Below are 26,482 nucleotides of genomic sequence, written 5' to 3' on the forward strand. Positions count from 1 at the left end.
AACAAAATTACTATAAATATCCAGATATCATATGATATGTGATTCACCACCCTTAACTATTAGTGTCTCATGCTAATTAATGTAATAAATATCGTGTCAGTCCGTAATTGACTAATTATAGTTCACATCCAATTAATCTAATGACCAAGAATATTTAAGAAATACAGTCATCATAATGTCTCGTCACGTATTATTAACATAATTAATAATGAAACTCTCAAACATAACATTTAAAGACTAATTTATATAACAAAAATGAAGAGTAATTAATGACGATAAGCTTGCATTCTATGAAGGTATATAAAGATACATTCAATGTATTTTAATATACATGCCATACATCATCTAAATATAACATTATGGCACATAATTAACACAATATACAATATAAATAGCATATTATACACATGAAATTTTTATACATAATAGTCGTATAATATATATTTTTGTATTGTAATCCAATCTTTTTGTACATCACACCATTTTTTATTGCCTAGGTAATGGTACCATTTAGTATAATTGAACTTACAAACACTCGTGAAGTTAAATGGTATCAAAGGGTATTGGCACTTGATATCATGCAAGTGGCTAAATCTATATTTTATTCATGTATTTTTACATTTTTTTATGTAATTATTTGATTTTGTTGTTATTTTATTTACATATATGTATTTGCACTTCTGAATTAATTTAACAATTATACGTTGATTTTTTTTTTTGAGTGTGTGTGTTAGCTTAAATTTTTTGTTATTTCGATAACACAATTATATTTGTATTTTTAAATTAATTTTACCCCTATATTTTGACATACAAATAAATTTGATTAAATTGATACAAAAATGTACGTAAATGGGTATAATTGAAATAACAAAAAAATTGAGTTGTCACACAATAAATATTAAAGTATAATGATTAAATTGACTAAAAAATACAAATCCATTTATATAACTGAAACAATGAAATATTTGAGTGATCATAAGAAAAATGAGAAAATATATACGCAAAAATATGAGTTTGGCATGATACAAATAAAATATATTATATAACATGAATTATTTACGTTATATAAATCAGTAGAGAAGTTAATTTGTTATAAAAATCAATATATAAGTTAATTATTCTCAATCCGATACGTACTTAATAAAGCACATAAGAATAAAAATTTGTTAAGTGCATTTAAAATATTTCATAACCCTAACTAAAAAAAATAAGTACAATTTGAATTCATAGTAGTTGTATTCTCAAATATATATTTAAATGCATATGAATAAATAAATATATAAAGCTTACAAAACATAAATATAATTTTTTAAAACTATATTATACATCATTAGCAATTACATGTAGGACGTGATAAACTCCATAAGTAGCGATGAGTGAGAATAAAGAAGATAAAAGAAAGAAATGGCCAATGTTGGTGTTTTGACAATATTTTCATAATGGATTGCGCTATTTGTACATAATAGGGTTTACGTAACTCTTTATAGGGCGATATATCGCCATATTTTGATGTAAAAATATCGTGATATTTTGTAATTTTTATTCACCCTCTTATTTTTTTCTCCCCGCCTGCCTTGCTCTTGTCTGCTATCGCCGCTACAACCTTATTGTCTCATCGTTGTCACCTCATCTCCTTATCACTGCATCTTTTAGCAATCGACAACCACCAAAACTAATCGATGATGCAATATGCGGTGGTCGAGGAGCGACTAGAGAGAGGGCGAGAGTGAGAGAGAGAGATAGATGAGAGAGAGTGTGTGTGTGTTTTGGGTATGAGTTTGGGTCATTTATTAGGGACAAATTGCTAATTTTATTATTTTGTAAATGATTATGCACACTACATTTCGTATAAATAGCATTATCCTTTTGTAATTGGTTGATGTTATAAAAAAGATATAAAAAAGGGATAGTATGTAAAAAAGTTAGATAAGAGTGTTTTAGACATTTTTAAAAAATCTTATATGATATAATTAACAATAAGGATGTGTTTGATTGCATTATCTAGAATTTAATTATAGATAATATTTGTCTAGAAAACAAAAATTACCTCATCCCTTGGAAAATGAATTCTATGGAAATAAGTTTTAAATGCTTGTACCATATACATTTTTTCATATAAAAGTTACGAGTGTTCGATTGTTTTCATATAAAATATTATAATAATTACACATTTATATGATAAATGTATATAATCAAACACACTCTAAAAGTAAAATGTTATAAGTTTTCAAAAATTAATAAAGGTTGTCAAAATTTCTTTAAATACAAGATATATATACGATTATATAAACAAATATGTTATTTTGATGTTACGAAGTTATCATCATAATGCAAATTCTTACTAAATTTTGATTTTGTAACCTTACAAGTATAAGATATTCAATTCTATCGCTTTGTTAGCTTTAGTTTTTATTTAAAATTTGTCTTAAAAATATATAAAAATTAAATCTGACTATTAATTGTCACCTAATAAATATTTATTTAAAATATTATGTATTTATGAATTAATTTGATTTGGAGGAATTAATATATCTTTTTATAAATAGCTGTAGTTTTTGAAAAACACTCGTCCTAGTCCATTGCAGGCACTTCAATCAAGCTCCGGGATTCGGGTTATCGGGTTATTGGGTTTCTCTCAATCTTTGTGTACTCGTCTTCCCTCTTCGATCCCCTTTCTCGCCATTATCACAGGCCTTTAACGACCTTCCCCTTTCTGTTTACTCCTCCATCTTCCAGTTTATCACTGTGAACTACAGCGCAACTAGGTTTAGGTTGAACCCTTCCCCAGTTCCCCGTCTTCTTGCGAAGGATCCTCCCTCTGGCAGTGGTTGGTATTCAGAACTCACAATCACACACAGAAATCCTATGTTTTCTACGTTCATTCGTGTATAGATAGTGCCTTGATACTATATCTGCAAGTAGGGTTCGAGACTAATAGCTAGAACGTCCTTACGCAAGGGAAAATTTAAAAAATTTGAATTCTAGGGTTTTGGAGCGAAGAGGGAAGTCGCTGGTTTCAAATAATTTTGGCCGTTATTTATTTATTTTTGGTGATTTTTGTGGAATTGGTTGTTATAGGAAAATGGGGAGCGTGTGTTTTGGTTTTGTTTTTGGTTTTTACGAATGTTTTGTGTGTGGTCTTGCAGTGCAACGAGGGTGGTGGCATGAAAGCACAGCAAAGGAGAGAGATAGATAGAGGCTAGGTTGGCTTGGAGATGATATGATATGAGTAGACTGTCGTTTAGGCCTCGTCCTCTCGACATTCACAAGAAGCTCCCGATTGTGAAATCTGTCAAGGATTTTGAGGATGAAGAGACCCCCACTTCTACCCGAAATTCCCAGATACTGCGGCTTGCTGCCGCAGAGGCCGACAATGAGGTAACCCCTTTCTTCGGCCCGGACTTTGACAAGTTTCATATTTGTTGTTTCTTAGTCTCTGTTCTCTGTGCTATTGCAGTTATACGCTGTGAATTGTATGTAAGTTCCAATGCTGATGAAGCTTACGTTTTTCAGTTAATTGACTGTATTTGATTTTAAATAAACCTTGCATACCCACCTCAGATAGCGAGATTAAGGTTTGATGTGTTGTTTGTATACAGCTTGCATGCTGTATAGTGTAAAAAGAGGTGTTATTTCTAACTCCTTCATTATAAGAGCAAACACATACATATTTAAACATATACAGAGAGAGAGAGAGAGAGAGGGGGGGGGGGGTGAGTTATTCCAAGTCCTTAATTACATGTGTAAGCACATACATATTTACACAGGGAGTGTGTATGGGTTCCATTGATGAACAGGCAACAATCAAATAAAATTTCAGGAACCCATACACACTCCCTGTAAACACAAAAATGAGAAAGAGGATAGGAATCTTGACTAAGAAAAAAGTAAACAACTGACTGAGAATATGGGAACATCATTTGAATAAAAAAATGAGGAGGATAGTCTGTTGTATAATTATGGTATTTATTTCTTTAAGATCAACAAGGGCCATTCACGCAAGGGAAGGAAAGTGGTACTTGTAATCCAGGTCGCCATATTTTATAGCAAATGAAACTATGGAAGGTACATTATTGAAAGTATGTAATTCCATGATATTTAAATATTAACATAAAAGTGGGAAAAAAGATTAGGCAGGCTTCTAGGTGAAGGATAATGGACATTAAAGAACAGACTGAGTTATTGACTCAAAAAATGAACAAAGTATGATCACAATAATAGCAGGTTAGGCTCCTTTTCTAACTATGGCCCTTATTTTTATTAGCAAACACTGGTTTTCTGTTCTCACACAGGAGAAGTTAACACACAGTTGTGATCCAGATGATCTTGATTGTAACAAAATTAAAAGAATAACTACGAAGAAATCCTTAATCACACTAATTGGGGTTGGTTTCTTACAAAATTAAAAGCACGTGTGAAAATTATGGAATTCCCTTATAATGTATATTAAAGTGATGGTGTGTCTTTTGTTCAAGACCTGTGTAAACTTTAAATTTTAAATGCCTGTTGCATTGTTTCCTGTATGGAAGGCGATGCTACTAACTTGATAGCATCATTAACAGTTCAACAACACTGCTCCTTATTTTGCATGAGAAACCCTTCATTGTGGTCCCTGGATAGTTGTGTGTCATCTGAAGTTTCTGAAAACCAATTGATTCCAAATCTGTTGTTTTAATGTATTATGATATTCAAAAAGGCTCTTCTTATTAGCATGGAACTAATACCTAATCTTTGCTAAAACCTTGTGAGAATCAGGGGACTACTTTAGATAATTCCCCTGCGTCAAGCAGAAGTGCACTATTTGTTTCTCTTAGTTGTGGTTTTGGCATTATACAAATGGTAAGAATTAAGGGACTACTTCAGATAATCCCGTAGCATTACTTGGAAGTGCCCTAGCTGCTTCTCTTAGTTGTGTTTTTGGCATCTTAAAAATGGCGCTTTCTTGGGCTGTCTTTCTTGCTTATCCTATTGCTTGGGTTCAACCAAAATCAAATAGGAACCTTTCCCCTTCCCCTCCCACTTACTCGAGGATGTTGCTATTGACTTAACTCTTTGAAGTGACAAAGGGAACACCTCAATATTGTCGATTATATTAGGGGTAATGTCGAACCAAGCTTCAAGTAGGGAATATTTGTTTTTATTGGGGCTCCATTTCAAAATGACCTGGCATTTTAAAACATTTATGTGATACCTACCAAAAGTGATCATGTTTTCCAATAGGAAGCTCTTGAATCTCTTTTTGGTGGACTGCAAATCCATCTACTCACTAAATTACTTTTTGTAAACCATATATATAAATATTAGACATTAGCCACATGGAACGCATGTGCAATTTTCTTGTTTTCCTCTCATTCTGATTGAACAATCAAATATCATTGAAAACTACTACAACCAACTCTTCTTCTAGGGAAATTTTCATAGAAAGGGGAAAAGATAACTCTTTATGGTTGGATATCATGCAAATTTACAAGCATATTTATAGAAAGTGTAAAAGAACTAAGTAAAAGGTGTACAATTTCCACATCAGAATAAAAGAAAGCATTTATTACTCCATAGCAGAAACACAAAATAAAAAAACAAATAAAGAAAAACAATGAACATAATAGAAGGGAAATATTTATTGGAAATGTTGTTCATGGCATCTTGTTTGTCATTACTGGCTATGCTGTTTACTTGATTGAGGAAAGAGGTTAAGAATTATTGGCAAACTAGTGAGAATCACGTGATATGCAAATGTTGATACAGCCTTCTATGAGAAGGTTGCAGTTATCTACAACTTCATATATTTATTCCATGCATACTTTCTAGTAATTGATGAATGACATTTCAGTAGTAAATACTTCAAATTATGGTTTAGCAACTTAGCAAAAGATTAAAAAAAAAAAAGAATAGCAAAATTATTATATATTTTTTGACATATGGTGTTCTCCCCTACAATAAGAATACGTTATAGATATGGATAAGTAGAATCAGTGTCAACTTATGACTTTGGTTTTCTCATCTTAGACTATGTACCTTCAACTGATCTACTTTGAAAATTTTCTTTTATAGGTCCAGCAAATTCCTAGCAAGAAGGTGGCTCCGGAAATTCCTACTCCACAGTTTGTTTTTGTTGATACATATGAAAGAGATTATTCTCGCACTTTTACTCAACCAACATCATACATACGGGCTAGAGGAGGTTTGTGTAGTGCATTTATTATTTCGTTGTTGAGTAGGGAAATTGTTTTGACATGGCATCAATTGATATGGGTCACCAAAATATTTATAGCTCGTGCCGAACTTGGGGATTTTGTTGAGTATGACTTGGATAATGAGGACGAAGATTGGCTTGAAGAATTCAACAAAGAGAAGAAGCTTCTTAACCCTGAAAAGTAAGATTACATGATTTTTGTATATGACTGAAATCCCTAGTTGCCTTTTGTTATTTTGCGTTGGTTGCTCTCTCTTGTCCACTCTCTCTATACAGGTGTATCTAGTTATACTTTAATTGCAAATCTGCCATATTAGTTTCATATAATGCAATTTTTATGTTCTAGTGGATTGATTTTTGATATTTACTTTCTGGCGTGCTAAGTTATTAGATTATGCCACCTTTACAATGGATTGGTTTATAGGTCACAAGAAAGGTGGCACTCTAGAAGTGACTTTCAGCACATTGTCATGAACCTAGGGCTTAACCTAGGATCAGTTTGGGAATCAGAAGAATCCGATTCAACTAAGGCTAAGAACAAGAGGAAATTTGGGGGAGATTTGAAAGAATGAGGGGGAAATGAGAATAAAGTGTTAGGGGGATTAGAAGAACAGAAAAGAAGGAGATGAAGATCAAGAAAGGGAGAGAATTCGGAGGAGGAAAAATCAGATTTCAATTCATTAATTCTTGGATAAAGGAACAAAGCCATTACAACAACCTTATATAGGCGTATTTGCCTTCTAACAACCTAGCACATGCTCCCATGTGCTTCTAACGATTTGCTAAAATATATCCTAACAATTATTATAAACCTATTACAAGATTACCCTTTTATTATATCTCTATTACAATATTGACCTTCCATTACTCCTAGGGACATGACAATTCCCCCCTCCTTAAGAGAGTTCTTATCCTCAAGAACTTGCAGCAAGTAACCATTGCTTCATCCAATTCCCGCATTTTCTATCTGATTTGTCTTTCTTTCTCCTTCTAGGCCTCTTCTTCTTCCTCGTTCTAAGAGTCCAAGATCAACTCCAAGCCTAAGTTGCCCCACTTCCAAAGGATAAACTTTATTGAATGCAAGCCCAATACAACCACCTTCTCCTATAGCTGTTTGTCACGACCTTGCTCTTGTGGTAGGAATTAATCCTTCTCCAATAAGAATTTGAGAAGGGTTTAGAGACTAGAGTAGAGAGTAGAGAGAAAAGAGGTTAGAGAGCGAGAGAGAAATAGGAAGGAAACATATTCTGATATTTTCATTGATGATTCCTCATGATGGAGGGGTGCGGAAATATAGGCCGTTTGGAGGGATATTCCCTTGTCAGAGGTGGGCTCGCACCTGGTACAAATTCTAACAAACTATATTCCTTTTTGTCTTCTTCCTACCTATCCGATCACCACCTTAATTCAGCTAATGCCTAAATATCAAAATGATAGTGTTTAACCTACCAGCTACTACTGAAATGAATAATGCCGAAATTTAAAATGCAACGGAAATAAATGCTGGAATGACAAGTCATTTCGTGACAACTCCCCCTCCGTTAGCCATTTCTTGTCCTCGAGAAATGTTAAGGAGGTTGGCCGCTTGTGGAAATTGCTTGAGGAATTCCGGAAGGTATTCCCACGTGCTGTCTTCCGAAGTGTGGCCTCGCCATTTTACCAATACCTGGATGAGTGGCGCTCCGTGTTTATATATTACCCGCCTATCGATAACAATCTTTGGCTCGATTCTTGCACTGATCTCCTTGGGAAGGGCTGGTAGCACCGAACTCGTGGGTTGAGCTCCCATTGACTTTTTTAAGAGTGAAACATGGAAAACAGGGTGAATTTGTGACCCTGGGGGAAGCTTTAATCGATAGGCTACCTTCCCTATTCTGGCCTCAATAGGGAACGGTCCATAATACTTGCGGTTAAGTTTAGTGACTTTCCCTCGAGAAATTGACTTTAGGTGGCTATACCTCAATCGAAGATACACTTGATCCCTTGTTTCGAATTCCTTCTCGCTTCTCTTTCGGTCCACGTTCTGCTTCATGAGATTTTGGGCTGAGGCTAGCTCCTGCTTCAACTACTGTGTCATCTCCTTCCTTTGTTGTAAATACTCCTCCACTGAGGCCACATTAGAGCCTCCTCCCACTACTGGCAGAAGAGGTGGTTTGTACCCGAATAAGGCCTCAAAAGGGGGACATCTTAATCGACGAATGGTGGCCGGTGTTATAACACCACTGCGCTAGGGACAACCACTTATGCCACTCCTTGGGTTGCAGCAAACAAACACACCTTAGGTATGTTTCAAGGCTCTGGTTCACCCTCTCGGTCTGCCCGTCGGATTGAGGGTGATATATGTAGCGGACAAACTTAGTTTTGTTCCGAGAGATTTCATTAGCTCTTGCCACATCAAGCTGGTAAAAATCTTGTCCCTATCAGAGATTATAGTCTTAGGAGCCCTATGCAATTTGATCACCCTGTCCAAGAAGATCCTAGCTACATCTTGAGCCGTGTAAGGATGGGTTAGCCCGATGAAATGGGCAAATTTAGTTAACCAGTCAACTACGACCAGGATGCTGTCTTTCCCTTTCGATCGAGGAAGCCCTTCCACAAAGTCCATCGAGACACTAGTCTAAGCCTGGTCTGGGATGGGTAGGGGTTGTAGTAACCTAGGGTAGGCCACTGTCTCTGACTTACACCTCCTACATGTGTCGCACATTCGGACTAGCTCTTTAATCTCTGTCTTCGTTCTCGGTCACTGGAACACTTGCTCAACTCGGAGATAAGTATTCTGTTCCCCTGAATGCCCTCCCAATGGAGACTCGTGCAAGGCTTGAAAAATCCTTTCCTTGATCCTTGGATCCTCTCCAATCACAATCCTTCCATGAAACCTCAGTAGCCCTTGATTCAGCGTGTAGCCCTCGGTCTCCTAAGCTCCCATCGTCAGCTTTTCTATCACTGCCTTAATTTTGTTGTCTCCTTCATAACTGTCAATAACTTCTTGATACCACTCGGGTACCATGGTGGTTATAGCCGTTAGATCTCCTTCCTTATGACATCGGGGCAGTGCATCGGCTGCCTTGTTTTCTTTTCCCTTCCAGTATTGAATTTTGTAATCCAACCCCATCAACTTGGTCATCCCTTTCCTCTGCAGCTGTGTTTGGAGTTTCTGTTACAATAGGAATTTTAAGCTCTCGTGGTTCGTTTTTATAATGAATCTACTTCCCTTTAAGTAATGCCTCCAACAATCTATCGCCATAAGTACAGCCAGGAGTTCTTTTTCGTAGATGCTGAGTCCTAAGTGTTTTGGGCTCAATACTTGGCTCAAGAAGGCTAGCGGTCTTCCCTCTTGAACTAGCATTGTCCCTATCCCGATTCCACTAGCATCAGTTTCTAGAGTGAAAGGCTTATCAAAGTCGAGGAGCCCCAACACGGGTACCCTACTCATAGCCCCCCTGAGATTTTCGAAGGCTTCCTCAGCTTCCGATCCCCAATTGAATCCTCCCTTCTTCAGCAAATTGGTCAGTGGTTTGCTGATAATTCCATAGTTTTGCACAAACCGACGATAATACCCTGTTAGTCCTAGGAATCCTCTCAAGGCCTTCAAGGTAGTGGGTTTTGGCCAGGACACCATTGCCTCTACCTTTCTCGGATCAGTACTGACCTTACCATTTGCTATGGTGTGTCCGAGGTACTCCACCTGCCTTTGGGCAAAAGCACACTTGGACTCCTTAATAAAAAGATGGTGGTTTCTTAGGATCTCAAGGGTGAGTTTGAGGTGGACTAGGTGTTGATCGAATGTAGGGCTGTAAACAAGTATATCATCAAAGAATACTAATATGAATTTATGAAGATAGGGCTCGAAAATTCTGTTCATGAGGGATTGGAAGGTTGCCGGTGCGTTGGTGAGCCCGGCATCACTAAGAATTTAAAATGTCCATGGTGGGTTTTGAAGGCGGTTTTTGGTATGTCTTCAGCTTTCATCCTAGTTTGATGGTATCCCAGCTTGGACAAGAATTTGGCATGGTTAAGTTCATTTAATAGGTCCTCTACCAAAGGTATGGAAAATTTGTCTTTGATAGTCATGGCATTTAGTTGTCGGTAATCGACACAAAATCGCCATGTTCCATCATTCTTTTTGACTAAAAGGACGGGATAAGCGAATGGGCTTTGGCTAGGTCTAATGAGGGATTGTTCAAGCATGGTTCTGACCTTTTTCTCATTTCATTCTTTTGATTGGGAGGGTATCAATATGCTCTAATATTGACTGGCTCTGCTTCTGGTTTGAGGTTGATGTTATGGTCGAACATTCGGGTAGGGGGTAAGGCTTGGGGTTCCCTAAAGAGATCCTTGTAATCCACCAACAGTTTATTAAGAGAATCCAAATGGCATACTTGGTCTTGCATCCCTTGGGGTTTGCTCACTGTCAATCCCATTTCCCTCGGCAGTGCTGGCTCTTCTTGATCTCCTTCTGCTGCCACCACCGAGAAGAGGTGAGCTATCTGACTCCACTTGCCCCTCGACACTCTTTGCAGCCTCTTTCTTGATATCATTTTACAGGTTCCCATCTCATTTCCCCCGGATAAGGTCATCCTCTTACCATCTTTCTCAAAGGTCACTTCCATCCTATTGAAATCAAAGCTGATAGGGCTCACCCCTTTCATCCAGTCCACCCCTAGGACCACATGGCATCCTCCCAGCTGAAGCAATCTCAGGTCGGTTTCAAACTTCTCCCCTTGCATCTCCCAACAAAACCCGTTACAGGTGAAATTGCTTAACACCCTGTGGCCATTGGCTACTGTCACGCTTAAGGGAGGGATTCCCGTGAGCGGGCACTTCAATTTCTTAGCCATGCCTTCATCAAGGAAGCTATGGGTGCTCCTGCTATCTATCAAAATCATGAGGTTGCAGTCCTTAGCTTGGCCCCTTACCTTGATGATCTTATTGTTGGCCACTCCCTTCAGGGCGTGTATGGATATCTCCCCATTGTCTTCTTCTCCATCCTCTTCCACACCTTTTTCTCTGACCTCATCCTGCCCTTCCTCTCCTTCTAGCAGCAAGATCTGCCTCTTGCACTGATGACCTGGGTGGTATCTATCTCCATACCTGAAGCATAGGCCCGCCATTCTCCCTTGTTCTCGTAACTGTTCCCCATAGGGGATGGAGCTCGTTTCTGTTAATGGCTTCCCTACTGTGTTCCCTTTGGTAGCGTCACGGGTGTGACCCCTCGCCCCCATGCTAGACGTTCCGGTGTTCGCTCCCCTTGGCAGCTGCCTTTGCTTTTTGATTAAGGCCTCCACCATCATCTCTTGTAAGCAAGCACTCTCAGAAGCTTACTCGACTGTCTGAGGCTTCATCATTTTTACCATTGGTCTGAGTTCTTTGCTCAGCCCACTCATGAAGCTTGATACGAAATAGGCTCCCGAAAGGTGATGGTTATGATTGACCATATACGATCTAAGCTCTTCAAACCTTCTGAGATAGGATCCCATACTCCCGGTTTGCCTTAGCTTATTGAATTCTTCGATGGTGTCCGCCATACTCCTCTCCCCAAATCGTTCACATAACTTCTCAGAGAATTCCTCCCAGGTGTATTCTCTCCTTAATCTCAAGCATCCCTGAAACCACGCATCTACCACCTCATTGAAGTATGCAATGGCTAAGCTTACCCTCTGCATTCTTGGTACATTGTACCATTCGAACATCCTCTCATACTTCCTCAACCACCAACGAGGATGAATCCCTTCGAATACTGGGATTTCCATTCGGGGCATTGGGAATCCCGGAGGGGGGTTGTTCTGCACTTCTTCCCTTCTTCCTTCTATCCCTTCTAATTCTTCCTGTCCTCCTCCTTCTCGGTTAACCATAACTCTTTGTAGAAGGGGTTCATTCTCCTCTCTACGTGGAAAATCTGGAGCTAACCTAATCTGGTTTTGCTGGGGCAAACATCACCATGAACTGTTGAATTTGAGCTCCCAGTTCTTCTCACACCCGCGCGATCGATCCTTCCAGCCTCCTTTCGAGTCCCTCCATGGAGTCCTCCACCTTTCGGTCCATAGCGATCAATGCTTCGTGGTTTCGGTTAGCCTCCAGCTCTGTCCTATCCATTATGTTCTAGAATTCTGTCACCGTCAATCCCAGCTGCTGAAGTCGCGTCTCCATGTCCTTCATACGAGTCCCTTCTGCCATTGTTTCTTAGTCACTGAGCCTCTGGTCGAGAATCTCTGCTCTGATACTAAGTTGTCACGACCTTGCTCTTGTGGTAGGAATTAATCCTTCTTCGATAAGAATTTGAGAAGGGTTTAGAGATTAGAGTAGAGAGTAGAGAGTAGAGAGAAAAGAGGTTAGAGAGCGAGAGAGAAATAGGAAGGAAATAGATTCTGATATTCTCATTGATGATTCCTCACGATGGAGGGGTGCAGAAATATAGGCCGTTTGGAGGGATATTCCCCTGTCAGAGGTGGGCTCGCACCTGGTACAAATTCTAACAAACAAACTATATTCCTTTTTGTCTTCTTCCTACCTAGCCGATCACCACCTTAATTCAGCTAATGCCTAAATATCAAAATGGTAGTGTTTAACCTACTAGCTACTACCGAAATGAATAATGCTGAAATTTAAAATGCAACGAAAATAAATGCTAGAATGACAGGTCATTTCGTGACACTATCCAATCAATTTCGGTCTTCCATTGAAAAACATGATCAGCCACACCTGGCTTGATATGGATAGTAGTTGGAACTTGGAGTCTAAAGGAAGAATTAATTGTATCTGTGACTTCCTTTGATAGTTCATTCCCGTCCCATTCAAGTAAGTTAAGCAAGTATCCCTAGTTGCAGTTATTGCATTTCCATCTAGGCCACTGCCATGTTATATTGCAAAATTACCAGCAACATCCTGGAAATGTAGCTATGGCAAATTGTTGACTTGCCTTGGATACTTAGATGAGGGTTGCCTGTGAGTTTCAGAACTAGGTGCTGCCACAACCCCAATTCCAGCAGTCGGTTCCTCTGTCAATATAGTAGATAGAAACTTGAATTTTTCTGTTGGAGCAAGAACAACTAGAGCAGCTATAGTTTTGTTCCTTACCACCAAACTTTTGACTTCTTTAGCTATCTTTCTCAGCTTCCCACCAGTTATTAGTTGTCCCTGAAATTCCTTACCCAATCCACACACCTTCACAACGTTAGAAGATGTTTCCGCCGGGGATACATGCTCAATCATGCCATTTCTAGTGATAATAAGGGACTCAACTTCCTTGCCAACCAAAACTAGCCCTGATATTACAACTCACCAACTGGAATTTGATCAAGTACAACAGTAGGAAAGTCCTTCCTCAGAGTTGTTTCTTGATCATTGCTGTACACCCCATATTTATCTTCCACAATTTTCTCCTCCAATGTTGTTACTGTGTCCATCCCTGCAATTGCCCCTCCTGTACGGACATATTGATTGCATTGGGAGGGACAAGAACGTTCCATAGATTCTCCAATGACTGAAACATGGTCTCCATCAAGATCCTATCCCCCCACATGATTTATAGCCAAATTCTGATCCAGGATACCCCCCAGTCCTCCAGCCCATGTACTAACCATCAGGGTTAATGTGTTGGCCTTGACTTCCTCTTTCACTTCATCAAATACTTCCCCACTTTCCTCTTCTAGCCTTTCAGTAGGTGCATCCTGATGTATTATTTCTTCTTCTACCTTGTCAATCTCAATTGGATAATTTTTTTCCAACTCCAAAAACTCCTGGCTGCCTCTTGTTATCTCTATCATCTAGCTAGCTGCATCATTTAGCTCTAGTTTTGGCCTTCCATGGGTATCATTTGGAACATCCTCATCAGGAACTTCTTTTCCAAAGGAATCAGTGTGTTCCAATTGAAAATGAAGCATTATTCTGTTGCAATTGAGGCTCCAATGGTCTCCTACGTGCACTGCTCCCCTTAGTCGATTTTTCACAATCAGCATACTTTGAAGACCAATGAGTTATATACATAGTGCTCTTCTTCGCTTCTCCAATTCAAACAAAGTTAATTAGAGTTCAAAGTCGAAATTACCCTTTGTTTACCTTACTAGCAGCCTAGAATTTGATTGGAATTACTGCCTGCGGAATTCCTCTTCATTGATTCGCTGCTCAATCCCTTCACCGGAGCCATAGCCAAGTCGCCTTAAGCCTTCTCAATCTGGGCTAGATTTGTTCGTCCACCTCCTACCACTTAATCGGTCTTGCAATCTTGGACTTTAGCCTCTTATAATTTGGCCAAGACCCCACATAATTTAGCGGCAGTAAGAGGAGTCGGAAGCTGTGCAGTGGCCGAGATTCGTTGCTAAGGAGCAACAACCAAGATCGCCTGGGTTTGCTTGCCTCTATCACACACACACAATGACTTGGATCCAGCGTTGCACGACTCTGATGTAACTCACGCTTTCGAAATTTCGTGACCAAGAGCCATGACAGACTCGTCTTCAATACTCGAACTCAAATCTACTGAAATCACGAAGGCCGAGAATTAATCCTTCGTCGGGAGCCCACCCAGACTCACTAGAATGCTGGAACTCACTGATTCCGTCGAAATCGCTGCTCAATCAATCCAAGTCCAATTCTTCCTTGCACCGGTCGCCACCCAATCACCATCCACAGGCTCCAATTGTGAATCCTCTTGGCTTGCTCGCCTTCAATTCCGGACAAGATTGGAGTCTTAGTCGCGAGTTGTCAGCCTCTTGTATTGATCGCTCTCTACACAAGATTACAATGGATTCAAGATTGCCCAAGCTCTGTGTGCGATTGCTGAGATTCAACGACTGCCCCCAAACTTGCTTCCAGTTCGCGCCTTCCTTTCTTGCCAGAATTAGCGCCTTTGTCTCGCCCAACTGTCTAATGGCCTGATGCTACTTCGTCTTTCAATTCCGACTCTAGATCGTCTAACTCCACCGTGTTCCTGACTTGTCCTTCAAAATCGCCTACACACCCGCTTGATAGCTTCTGTTGGATCAGCAATCAGAATCGCGGCTAGGAGATCACCTCTAGCACCGCCTTCCAGGGGATTGGCTCTGATCGCACCACCTTCTATGGATCGGTAGTCTCATTTCGTTGACTCGCCTTACTCACAGCTTCCAAGCCACCCGAATTCCGACACTCAGACCATTTCTATAAACCACCTTACCGCAATCGCCTTTAACTCGAATCAAAACCACAGTCAATGATTGACTGTTCTGATACCAATTTGTCATGAATCTAGGGCTTAACCTAGGATCAGTTTGGGAATCGGAAGAATCCGATTCAGCTAAGGCCAAGAACCGGAGGAAATTAGGGGGAGGTTTGAAAGGATGAGGGGGAAATTAGAAGAAGTGTTAGGGGGATTAGAAGAACAGAAAAGAAGGAGATGAAGATCAAGAAAGGGAGAGAATTCGGAGGAGGAGAAATCAGATTTCAATTCATTAATTCTTGCATAAAGGAACAAACCCATTACAACAACCTTATATAGGCATATTTGCCTTCTAACATCCTAGCACATGCTCCTATGTGCTTCTAACCACTTGTTAAAATATATCCTAATAATTATTATAAACCTATTACAAGATTACCCCTTTATTATATCTCTATTACAATATTGACCTTCCATTACTCCTAGGGACATGACACATAGATTCACATATGCATACTTGACACGTGTAATATGCGTAGTTGTCTGTACACATACTTAGTGTTATGCATTTTATGCTTGTGATGTCCAAAACTTGCTATCTAATTCTGCAATTTTTATTGGCCATGGTGCATTGGGGGTTTTCCAAGGTTAGTTTGAGGATGACTTGAATATGATGTTGAATATTAGGGAAAGATGCAGAGCCACTCTTTGTTAAAGGAAATAGATCCTTTTTGTTAAGTCCAAAATTGCTTTGGCATAAAGTCTAACTAAGAACTACTTTGGTAGTAGAAATTCCAAGGTAGTTGTGTCATTTGGGAAATCCAACATGTGCAGAGATTTTATTAATAACTTTAATTTTTAAAGATATTGCCTTAATTCTTCTTGTATAGAGCTGGCCCCCTTAAGGCAGTTCCTATAGTTTTTCCCTTTCTTCTTGTGAAAAATGTGGTTCCACAAGAAGGGTAACCTTGGCGATTTGCTCCATTGAAACCTGGATATACCTCGTGCTTGAACAACAGAAATTAACCGTTGCACATAGTTGTGGGGTACCCTTATGCAAACATGCAGGAGCCTTGTGTGTTAGAGGATGTATTTGTTGTTGCTTATTGTAAAGCTTAAGTGCTTCTGTTTTCTGTGTTTTATCTTAGCGTCATGTTAGGCGCGTTAGCTAAGATTCTCGCTGGATATAAATTCAGCTTAGCTGTTAGTTTTCATTTAACTTTTGTATTCTTGATTCACGGGTGAATATTGAGAGCTGATTTCCTTTCTCTCTCTCTTTATTTTTTTCCTTAAGTTTTCTTTTAAACTTTCTGATACTGCTTCATGGTATTAGAGCCAAAGACGTAAGTCATGGATCCTTCATCTGCTCAAAGTGCTTCCTCCTCTTCACCACCTCGTTTACCGTCCTGTCTTTTCTCTTTCTTCGCAATCTGATTTTGGTGCGATTGCGAAAGCTTTTCAATTCATTCCTATCAAATTGGATTCTAGAAATTACATTTTTTAGAAGGCGCAAGTTTTAACCACAATTCGCGCCTTCGATTTGTTTCCATTCTTGAATAAAGTCTTAGAAATAATCAAGGATAATATAGCTTGATTGATACAAATAAGCAAGAACAACATCCTCTTTTAAAGAGAGGATTATGAACAAAGAAGGAAAGAAATAAACTAAATATAGACAACATCCTAATTTACATCTTTTAATTACTATATTTACATAATATTTACATAAAACATAAATCCTAGAATATTCTAGGATCAAAGTCAAATCTTCCTTAATTTGAGCATATTTCCAGCACTCCCCCTCAAGCTGGCTTGTAGATGTCTTCCATAGCTAGCTTGCCAATAAGTTTATCAAATTGCTTCTTGTGAAGACCCTTAGTTAAAACATCAGCAATTTGTTCAGTTGTTGGAAGATATGGAATGCATATTATTCCAGCATCGAGCTTCTCCTTGATGAAATGTTTGTTCACTTCTATATGTTTTGTACGATCATGTAACACCAGATTATGAGAAATAGAGATGGCAGCCTTGTTGTCACAATAGACTTTTATCGGTTTCGACTGAGGAAACTTCAGTTCTTCACGTATCCTTTTGATCCACATTCCCTCACAAATTCCATGAGAAATAACTCTGAACTTTGCTTCTGCACTACTTCGAGCGATTACATTTTGTTTTTTGCTTCCCCAGGTGACTAGGTTTCCCCCAACAAAAGAACAGTAGCCTGAAGTAGATCTCCTATCATTAACACTTCCTGCCCAATCTACATCAGTGTAGATCTCAACTTGCAAGTGGCCATGTTTCTTGAACAGTAAGCCTCTTCCAGGAGTCCCTTTTAGATATCTTAGGATTCTGTAGACTGCTTCAAAATGCTCTGGCCCTGGTGAGTGCATAAATTGACTCACCATACTTACTGCAAAAGCAATGTCAGGTCGCATATGAGACAAGTAGATTAATCTGCCCACAAGTCTCTTATATTGTTCCCTGTCCTTTACTTCTTCAGCTTTGGCAGCAAATAGTTTCACATTAGGCTCGATGGGAGTTTCTGATACCCTGCAACCAAGTAAACCTGTTTCTCCAAGAAGGTCAAGAACATATTTTCTTTGATTAACAAAGATGCCTTCTTTGGATCTTGCAAACTCCATTCCAAGGAAGTATTTTAGGATCCCCAGGTCCTTGATTTGGAACTCCTTTGCAAGTTTTTGCTTGAGGACTGCTAACTCTGTCTCATCATTACCAGTTAAAATAATGTCTTCAATATAAACAATCAAAATTGCAACTTTACCATTTTTTGAGTGTTTATAAAATATAGTGTGATCTGCCTGACTTTGAAGGAAGCCATAACTGGTAACTGCCTTTCCAAAGCGTTCGAACCATGCTCTTGGGACTGTTTGAGACCATACATGGATTTCTTCAGTCTACATACTTTGTCACTTCCAAGTTTATTTTTGAATCCCGGTGGCAAGCTCATGAAGACCTCCTCTTCAAGATCACCATTAAGAAACGCATTTTTGACATCAAGTTGGTGTAGAGGCCAATCTGAATTTACTGCAAGAGATAACATGACTCTAATAGAGTTTATTTTTGCAACAGGAGCAAAGGTCTCCTGATAATCAATCCCATAAGTCTGGGTGAAGCCTTTAGCCACTAGTCTGGCTTTGTACCTATCAACACTCCCGTCCGCCTTACATTTTATTGTAAACACCCATTTACACCCTACTACTTTTTTCTCTTTGGGCAGGTTAACTATCTTCCAAGTGCCACTTTTCCTTAGAGCATTCATCTCCTCTATAACTGCTAATTTCCAGTTTGGATCATCCAAAGCTTCCTGTATATTCCTTGGCACAAACAAGCGTGAAATCCTAGATGTGAAAGCCTTATGATTCTTTGATAGTATGTGGTAGGAGAGATATTTAGCAATAGGATATTTAGTGCAACTTCTAACACCTTTCCTAATTGCTATAGGAACATCAAGATCAGAAATAATAGGTAAATGATTGGAAATAGTTAAGGATTCAACTTGAGAACTATTAGGTAAAGTGGAAGGAGGTGAACTAAATGTTGAAGTGGGATTTCCTGAACTTACAGTGCCATTTTTCGGGTTTTCAGACTGATTTTGTGCAGAATTGACATTCAAGTCTTTGTTCATTTGATGAAATCTCTTCCTGATATAAACCTGAAGTTCATAATTTAGATCATGATGATCAGTTTGTAGTAATTCTCCCTCTGCCCGAGAAACCCCTTTACCTGGCATCAAGGAACCAGAAGCTCCTATGTGACCATTATCAGAAACATGCGATTCTTGAGTAGGACAGATTGTGTTTGGAAGAGGGACATAAACATCCCAAAAATTGTCTTGATCTTCATGTTTCTCCCCCTGAAGGAAATTTTTGGAAAAATAGGGTTTGTTTTCAACAAAGGAGAGATCCATACTCGCATAGATCTTTTTTTGTGAGAGGATCATAACACTTGTAGCCCTTTTTTTGAGAGGTATAGCCCAAGAAAACACATTTGACAGCCCGATGATCAAGTTTTGAGCGAAATTGAGCAGGGATATGAACATACACAGTACATTTGAAAACTTTAACAGGGAGGTCTGAATGTAATCTAGTGTTGAGAAAAAAGTCTTTTAGACACTCAAGGGGTGTTTGGTACTTTAATACTTTAGTAGGCATCCTGTTTATCAAATAGGATGCCATTAAAACAGCTTCACCCTATAAGTATTTTGGAATATGCATAGAAAATATGATGGCACGCGCTACTTCGAGTAAATGTTTATTTTTATGTTCAACAATGCCATTTTGTTGAGGAGTATGTCGACAAGTAGATTGGTGATGAATACCTTTGGTTTTCAAAAAATCCCCCAAGTGCTCATCGAAATACTCAGTGCCATTGTTAGAGTGTAAAATGCTAATTTTGGTTTGAAATTGGTTTTCAATCATAGTGTAAAAGTTTTTGAATAAATATTCCACTTCAGATTTTTTGTGTATCAAATAAACCCAACACAAACGGGTATGATCGTTTATAAAGGAAACATACCATTTTTTTCTAGATAGAGTAGAAATTTTAGATGGACCCCAAACATCACTATGAATTATATGAAAAGGTTTGGATGCTTGGTAGGGTTTTGGTAAATATGTAGAACGATGATTTTTTGCTAAGATGCAACTTTCACATTGAAAAGAAGAACAATCCATTCCTTTAAATAATTCAAGAAATAAACGTTTCAAGTAGGCAAAACTAGGATGTCCTAGTCTAAGATGCCATAGCATAATTGTATCGTGAACAGGAATTGAACTAGTACTACTAAAGCCTTGAGCTTTTTTATTACCAGACGAAATTTCATCAAAGTAGTAAAGACCTTCAATTATCCTAGCACGCCCAATAATTGTTCCCAAGTTCTGGTCCTGAAATTAACAATGGGATTCAAAAAAGGTATCGCGACAGTTAGAATCTTTACAAAGTTTACTAACAGACAAAAGATTGCAGGCCAAGTTAGGAACATGGAGGACATAATTGAGATTAATTTTCTCGATTAGTTTAATAATTCCTTTTCCTGCAATAGATGAAAAACTTCCATCGGCAATTCTGATTTTTTCATTGCCAAAGCAAGGATGATAGGTATTAAATAAATAAGGAGAACTAGTCATATGATCGGAGGCTCCAGAGTCAATAACCCATGGAGAGGAATGTAGACAAGAAAGAGCTTTAGGTTTTCTACTTGTGTGTGTCAAGGAAACACTAGGAATACCAGATGAGGAACTGGATTGTAACAGCTTCAAGAGTTGATCAATCTGCTCTTGCTTCAAGAGTTGATCAATCTGCTCTTTGTTGAAGGGACCTATGTCAACCTCATTCGCAATAGGGACCCCACGGTTACTGCCCTTGTCTCCTTGCTTGTTGCTCTTCCAATTGGTAGGTTTGCCATGAATTTTCCAGCAGGTCTCACGAGTATGGCGTGGCTTGTTGCAATGGTCACACCAGACTCGAGGCCGTTCATTGCTCCTACGTTGGTAATTTGCAGCCTTGAAAGCAGTAGAATCAGTAAACAACGTAGAATTTTCAATCGATTCACCAACAGTTTTTTTGCCAAGCATGACACTCCTTCGGCTTTCTTCCCTTCTAACCTCAGCAAATACTTCACCAATAGGAGGAAGGGGAGATCGACCAATAACCTTCCCTCTCACCTCATCAAACTCGATATTAAGACCAGCAAGAAACTTGTAAATACGATCATGTTCAACTATTTTCTTGTGGTGATTGCAATCTTCAGTAGATTTCCACTCATTAGTGTTGAAGAGGTTAAGATCTTGCCACAATCTCTTCAAAGAATGAAAGTACTTAGTAACAAAATCATCTCCTTGCCGAATCTCTCTCAGTTTCAGAGTTAACTCAAAAACCTGAGATTGGTTACTCAGGTCAGAGTACATCTGATTTACATTATCCCACAATTCCTTAGCAGTAGGATAACACATATAATTGGAACTAATATCTTCATCCATAGAATTGACCAGCCAAGTCATGACCATAGCGTTTTCAGCATCCCAAATAGAGTGTGCTGGGTCATCCATTGTAGGTTCCTTTTTGTCTCTAGTGATGTAGCCAATTTTTCCTTGCCCGCGAATATACATCCGGACAGATTGAGACTAGCGAAGAAAATTATCACCATTTAAATGAATGGTGGTGATTTGGACAGAATGGGTGCTAGAATGGTTTGACTGGGTTGCTGGAATTTTTGTTTGGATGGCAGCAGTAGGGTTTAGGGTAGTTTCAGAAGTAATTTCCGACATAGCTTATCACTTGGGAGTGGAAAAAAAACAAAAAGAAAAAATAGGGTTACCAAGATCTGGGAGATGGCTGCCGATGTAAGATCCCAACAAGCAGTAGGTGGTTAAGGCAGAGAGGCCGCAAGCAATCGGTGGTTGAAGCAAGCAGTAGGTGGTCAAGGCAGAGAGGCCACAAGCAATCGGTGGCTGAAGCAAACACAACCGACTCAATCGAAGTGGGCGTTACCTTCCTGAAACAATCTGGCGGTTGAAACGATCTCGCCCAGAGAGAACTTGCACTCGTAGGAGGTAGAAACGATCTTGGCGGTTAACAATGGAGAGAAGACGACCTTGGGTAGCGACGACCAGTAGACCCGATATCAGTGACGACTGGGCGATCTGGGTGGCCATGACCGTTTGATTGAAAGTGGCCAGCTTCGAGCTTCAACGGCCAATAGAGAGGCTCCAACGGTCGCGAGTTATGGCAAAGGGCAAAAGGCAAAAGGCCTAGGTAATGGATGGCTGAGATTTAATCAGAGGCTCTGATACCATCTTAGAAATAATCAAGGATAATTTAGCTCGATTGATACAAATAAGCAAGAACAACATTCTCTTTTAAAGAGAGGATTATGAACAAAGAAGGAAAGAAATAAACTAAATATAGACAACATCCTAATTTACATCTTTTACTTATTATATTTACATAATATTTACATAAAACATGAATCCTAGAAGCTTCTGGGATCAAAGTCAAATCTTCCTTAATTTGAGCATATTTCCAGCATAAAGTTTCACCACCGTCGAAGTATGTTGCCGATCCTAGCGGTAAGGACGCTGGAGGAGCGATATTGAATCCAGAGTACATGATGTGGTTGTGATCAGATTAGCTCCTTTTTGGCTGGCTGTTCTCAACGATAGATAAAGAAGTTCTAGCGCAGGTAATACACTGCGAATCATCGACTGAGGTATGGTCTACACTTGAGAATTTGTATTCAAGGCAAACTATTGCTAGATCGTTTCAACTTAAGTAGCAATTACGGCTAATTGAGAAGGGTGCCTTGTCGATTAACGACTATATTCTCAAGATTAAGACTATCAACCATTCATTAGCTGCTATAGGTGAATCTTTAGATGACAAAGAATTGATTCTTGCAATTCTCAATTGTTTAGACCATGACTACGAGACTGTAGTTAGCTTGGTGACGTATCAGATGAATGATGTAGATCTGGATAAGGTCCAGTACTTGCTGTTAATGCATGAACAGATGTTAGCTTCTAAAAACTTACCACAGTCGACGGTTAATTTTGACTCTGTTACATCATCTATGCAAGTCAATTTGACTGATTATAATCAGAAAGGCGGAGGAAATAATTTTCAGCATATGAGAGGAGGTCACAATCAAAGAGAAGGTGGTTTTGTTCAATGCGGAGGACGCGGCCGTGGTCGTCAGTCTGGTAGACGCTTTTATTGCCAATTGTGTGGTAAACCAAGACATCTGGTTGATCGATGTTATCATCGATTTGATAAGAATTTTCAGAGGTCATCTGGAGCTTTTCCAAGTCAGACTAGTTTTGGTAATCCACCAGTGAATCAACAGTTAGATTCTAGAGCTTATCTAGCCTCCCTAAGTGACTCTAATGAGGTTTGCACAAATGATGTTGATTTGGTCCAGAGTGCTTATTATACTCATTCCCCTCAGCAACCTTAGACCGTCAACCATCTGTTTCATATCAATCATGGTTTGTTGATTTTGGAGCAACAAATCACATCACCACTAATATTCAAAATCTCTCGTTGCATACTCCTTACAGTGGTGGTGATAACGTGTTTGTTGGAAATGGTAAGAAATTATCAATCTCAAATGTTGGCCTTGGACAATTGTATTCTCATTCTCAGCCTATGTGTTCCATTACCTTACCAAATGTTTTGCATGTTCCTAACATGCAGAAAAATCTCATCAGTGTCTCTCAATTAACTAAGGATCATAATCTTATTGCTGAATTTGATTTTTGTTCTTGTGTGATTAAGGTCAAGAATATCGAACAAGTGCTACTTAGAGGGGAGCTTAAGGATGGGCTATATCAACTGAATTCAGCTTTTGCTCTTGCTGATTCCAGGCTTTTAGCTCATTCTTTTCATCCTAGGTCCTTTGTATGCAATACATCTCCTTCTTCGTGTGGTAGTCTTTCTTTTCAACATTGTAAACAGTCAGATTCCACTAGTTTAGAACTGACTTCTACTGTAAATGTAAATGTAAATGTAAATGTTGCTCAAACTGGCAACTTGTGCAAACAATGGCATGCCAAGCTTGGGCATCCTTCACTCAATGTACTGCGATTGGTGTTGAATAAAATCCATGTTCCATTTTCTTTGTCATCTCTTTCCTTTTGTGACTCTTGCAAAATTGGTAAACTACATCAGCTTCCTTTTTCCAATTGTGAAATCAGAGTAGCTAGACCACTTGAACTGGTCTATTATGATTTATGGGGACCTTCTCCCACTTTGTCAACGGAAGGATATCGTTACTGTATTATTTTTGTTGATGCCTACACTCGCTATACCTGGCTATACCCTCTAAAGCTAAAATTTGATGCTTTGTCTATCTTTACCACATTTCATAAACTCGTTGAACTTTAGTATAATGCTAAGGTCAAAGCTTTACAAATAGATAATGGAAGGGAGGTTAAAGCCTTTCTTCCTTATTTACAATTACATGGTATACAACCTCGGTTTATCTGCCCTTATACTTCTTAGCAGAATGGTGTAGCTGAGAGAAAACACCGTCACATAGCTGAAATGGGGCTCACGCTGTTAAGTCATGCAGCTATGCCTCTTAAATTTTGGGTTGAGGCTTTCCAAACATCAGTTTATCTAATCAATTTGCTTCCTTCTGCTCCTCTCCAGTTTTGCACACCAGTTGAGATGTTATCTTGTAAATCACCCTCATATTTGCATCTTCAACCCTTTGGTTGTGCCTGCTTTCCCTATCTTTGTCCTTATACCGAACATAAGTTCAGTTTTCATTCCACCAAATGTATCTTTATTGCCTTTTAAATTTTGGGTTGAGGCTTTCCAAACAGCAGTTTATCTTATCAATTTGCTTCCTTCTGCTCTTTTCCAGTTTCGCACACCAGTTGAGATGTTATCTTGTAAATCACCCTCAAATTTGCATCTTTAGCCCTTTGGTTGTGCTTGCTTTCCCTATCTTCATCCTTATACCAAACATAAGTTCAGTTTTTATTCCACCAAATGCATCTTTATTGGGTATAGTCATGGGCATGCTGGCTATAACTGTTTAGACTCTTCTGGTTGTGTATATGTTTCTCGACATATTCTTTTTAATCCAGATGAGTTTCCTTATCATAGTTTGTTTCAATCTGCATGTTCTTCATCTCCTGTTACTTCTACCACTTCTGATCGTCCTTCTACTTTGTTCTTTCAGTCATTTCCTACCTTTTCTTCCTCTGCAGCACAATCTCTGAGTTCTTCTTTACCTTCTGCTGCTTCTTCTTCTCCTGTAACTTCATCATCTTTATCCTCTCCTTCTTTGGAGAAGTCGCCTCCTTTGTTATCTCCACCATTGTTACCTCCACCTGTCTCTCGCATTTCTCAATCTTCTATTCCTTCTTCTTGTGTTCCTAAACCTTTTATTCATCCTATGCTCACTAGGTCCAAGGCTAAACTTCTTTCACATCCTCTCCTCATGCCTTAGTGAGCTCTTTGGAACCTACCACTGTTCGTGAGGCCTTCTTAGATTTACAATGGGTCAGGGCTATGGAAGAGGAGCATTTTGCATTACAACGTAATAATACTTGGGTTTTAGTTCCCTTTTCTAAAGACATGAATGTTATTGGCTGTAAGTGAGTTTTTCGGGTAAAGTTTAAGGCAAATGGTACAGTGCTTCGTTACAAAGCACGTTTGGTTGCCAAGGGATTTTATCAAAACCCAGGTATTGATTTTAAACTTCAGCCCTGTTGTTAAAACTCCCACAATTAGAGTATTGTTGCCTTTGGCTGGGATATCCAACAAGTTGATGTCAACAATGCTTTCTTAAATGGTGATTTGAATGAGGATGTTTTCATGTCTCAACCAGAAGGATTTGTGAATTCTCAGTTTCCTACTCATGTTTGCAAGTTAAAGAAGTCTCTCTATGGATTAAAATAGGCTCCTCGGGCCTGGTATACCAAGCTGAGGTTTGCTTTACAGTCTTGGGGTTTCAATAGGGCAGTTTCAGATGCCTCCTTGTTTATTAAGAGGACTGCTAAGTTTGTGCTGTTTGTTTTGATTTATGTTGATGATATACTGATAACTGGTTCAGATCCTACAGCTCTCAAAGCTTGTATTCAGGATTTGAATACTCACTTTGCTCTCAAAACCCTCGGCTCTGTTAGCTATTTTCTTGGTTTTGAGGCTCACCGTAACCCTAGTGGTCTTTATTTCACTCAAACCAAATATACAATTGATCTCTTAAAGAAGGCAACCATGTTGGATTGCAAGCCTTGTGAGACTCCAGTGAACACAGCATAATCTTTAACTGATGAGGGTGAATCTTTCTCTAATCCTTCTCTTTATCGCATTGTCATTGGATCCTTGCAATATCTTACCTATACTAGACAAAATATTGCTTTCATTGTTAATAGACTCAGTCAGTTCCTCTTAGCTCCTAAGCAGCAACATTGGCTTGCATGCAAACGTCTGCTTCGATATCTTAAAGGTTCTCTTGGTTTGGGATTATTTTTCTCTCCTTCATCACCTGATGTCTCTCTCACAGTGTACACAGATGTCGATCATGCTGGCTGTAGAGTTACTCGCAGATCTACTAGTGGGCTTTGTGTGTTTCTTGGCAGTAATTTGATTATTTGGAGCTCTCGGAAGCAGTTGGTTGTAGCTCG

At 39.0% G+C, this 26,482-nt stretch overlaps 1 protein-coding gene across 1 annotated transcript in view; it reads left to right on the forward strand.

The window, feature by feature from the left end:
• Nucleotides 1-2,580: 2,580 nt before the first annotated feature.
• Nucleotides 2,581-26,482, forward strand: part of LOC127801400 (uncharacterized) — a 50,127-nt gene continuing 26,225 nt past the window's right edge. Inside the window, exons 1-4 of the mRNA XM_052336503.1 lie at nt 2,581-2,827; nt 3,147-3,378; nt 6,052-6,181; nt 6,272-6,374. Coding sequence (XP_052192463.1) covers nt 3,226-3,378; nt 6,052-6,181; nt 6,272-6,374 — 386 coding nt within the window. The 5' untranslated portion in view covers nt 2,581-2,827; nt 3,147-3,225. The remainder of the gene's footprint in view (nt 2,828-3,146; nt 3,379-6,051; nt 6,182-6,271; nt 6,375-26,482) is intronic.

This window comes from Diospyros lotus, chromosome 5, assembly GCF_014633365.1.
Source record: "Diospyros lotus cultivar Yz01 chromosome 5, ASM1463336v1, whole genome shotgun sequence".
Classification (NCBI taxonomy): Eukaryota; Viridiplantae; Streptophyta; class Magnoliopsida; order Ericales; family Ebenaceae; genus Diospyros; species Diospyros lotus.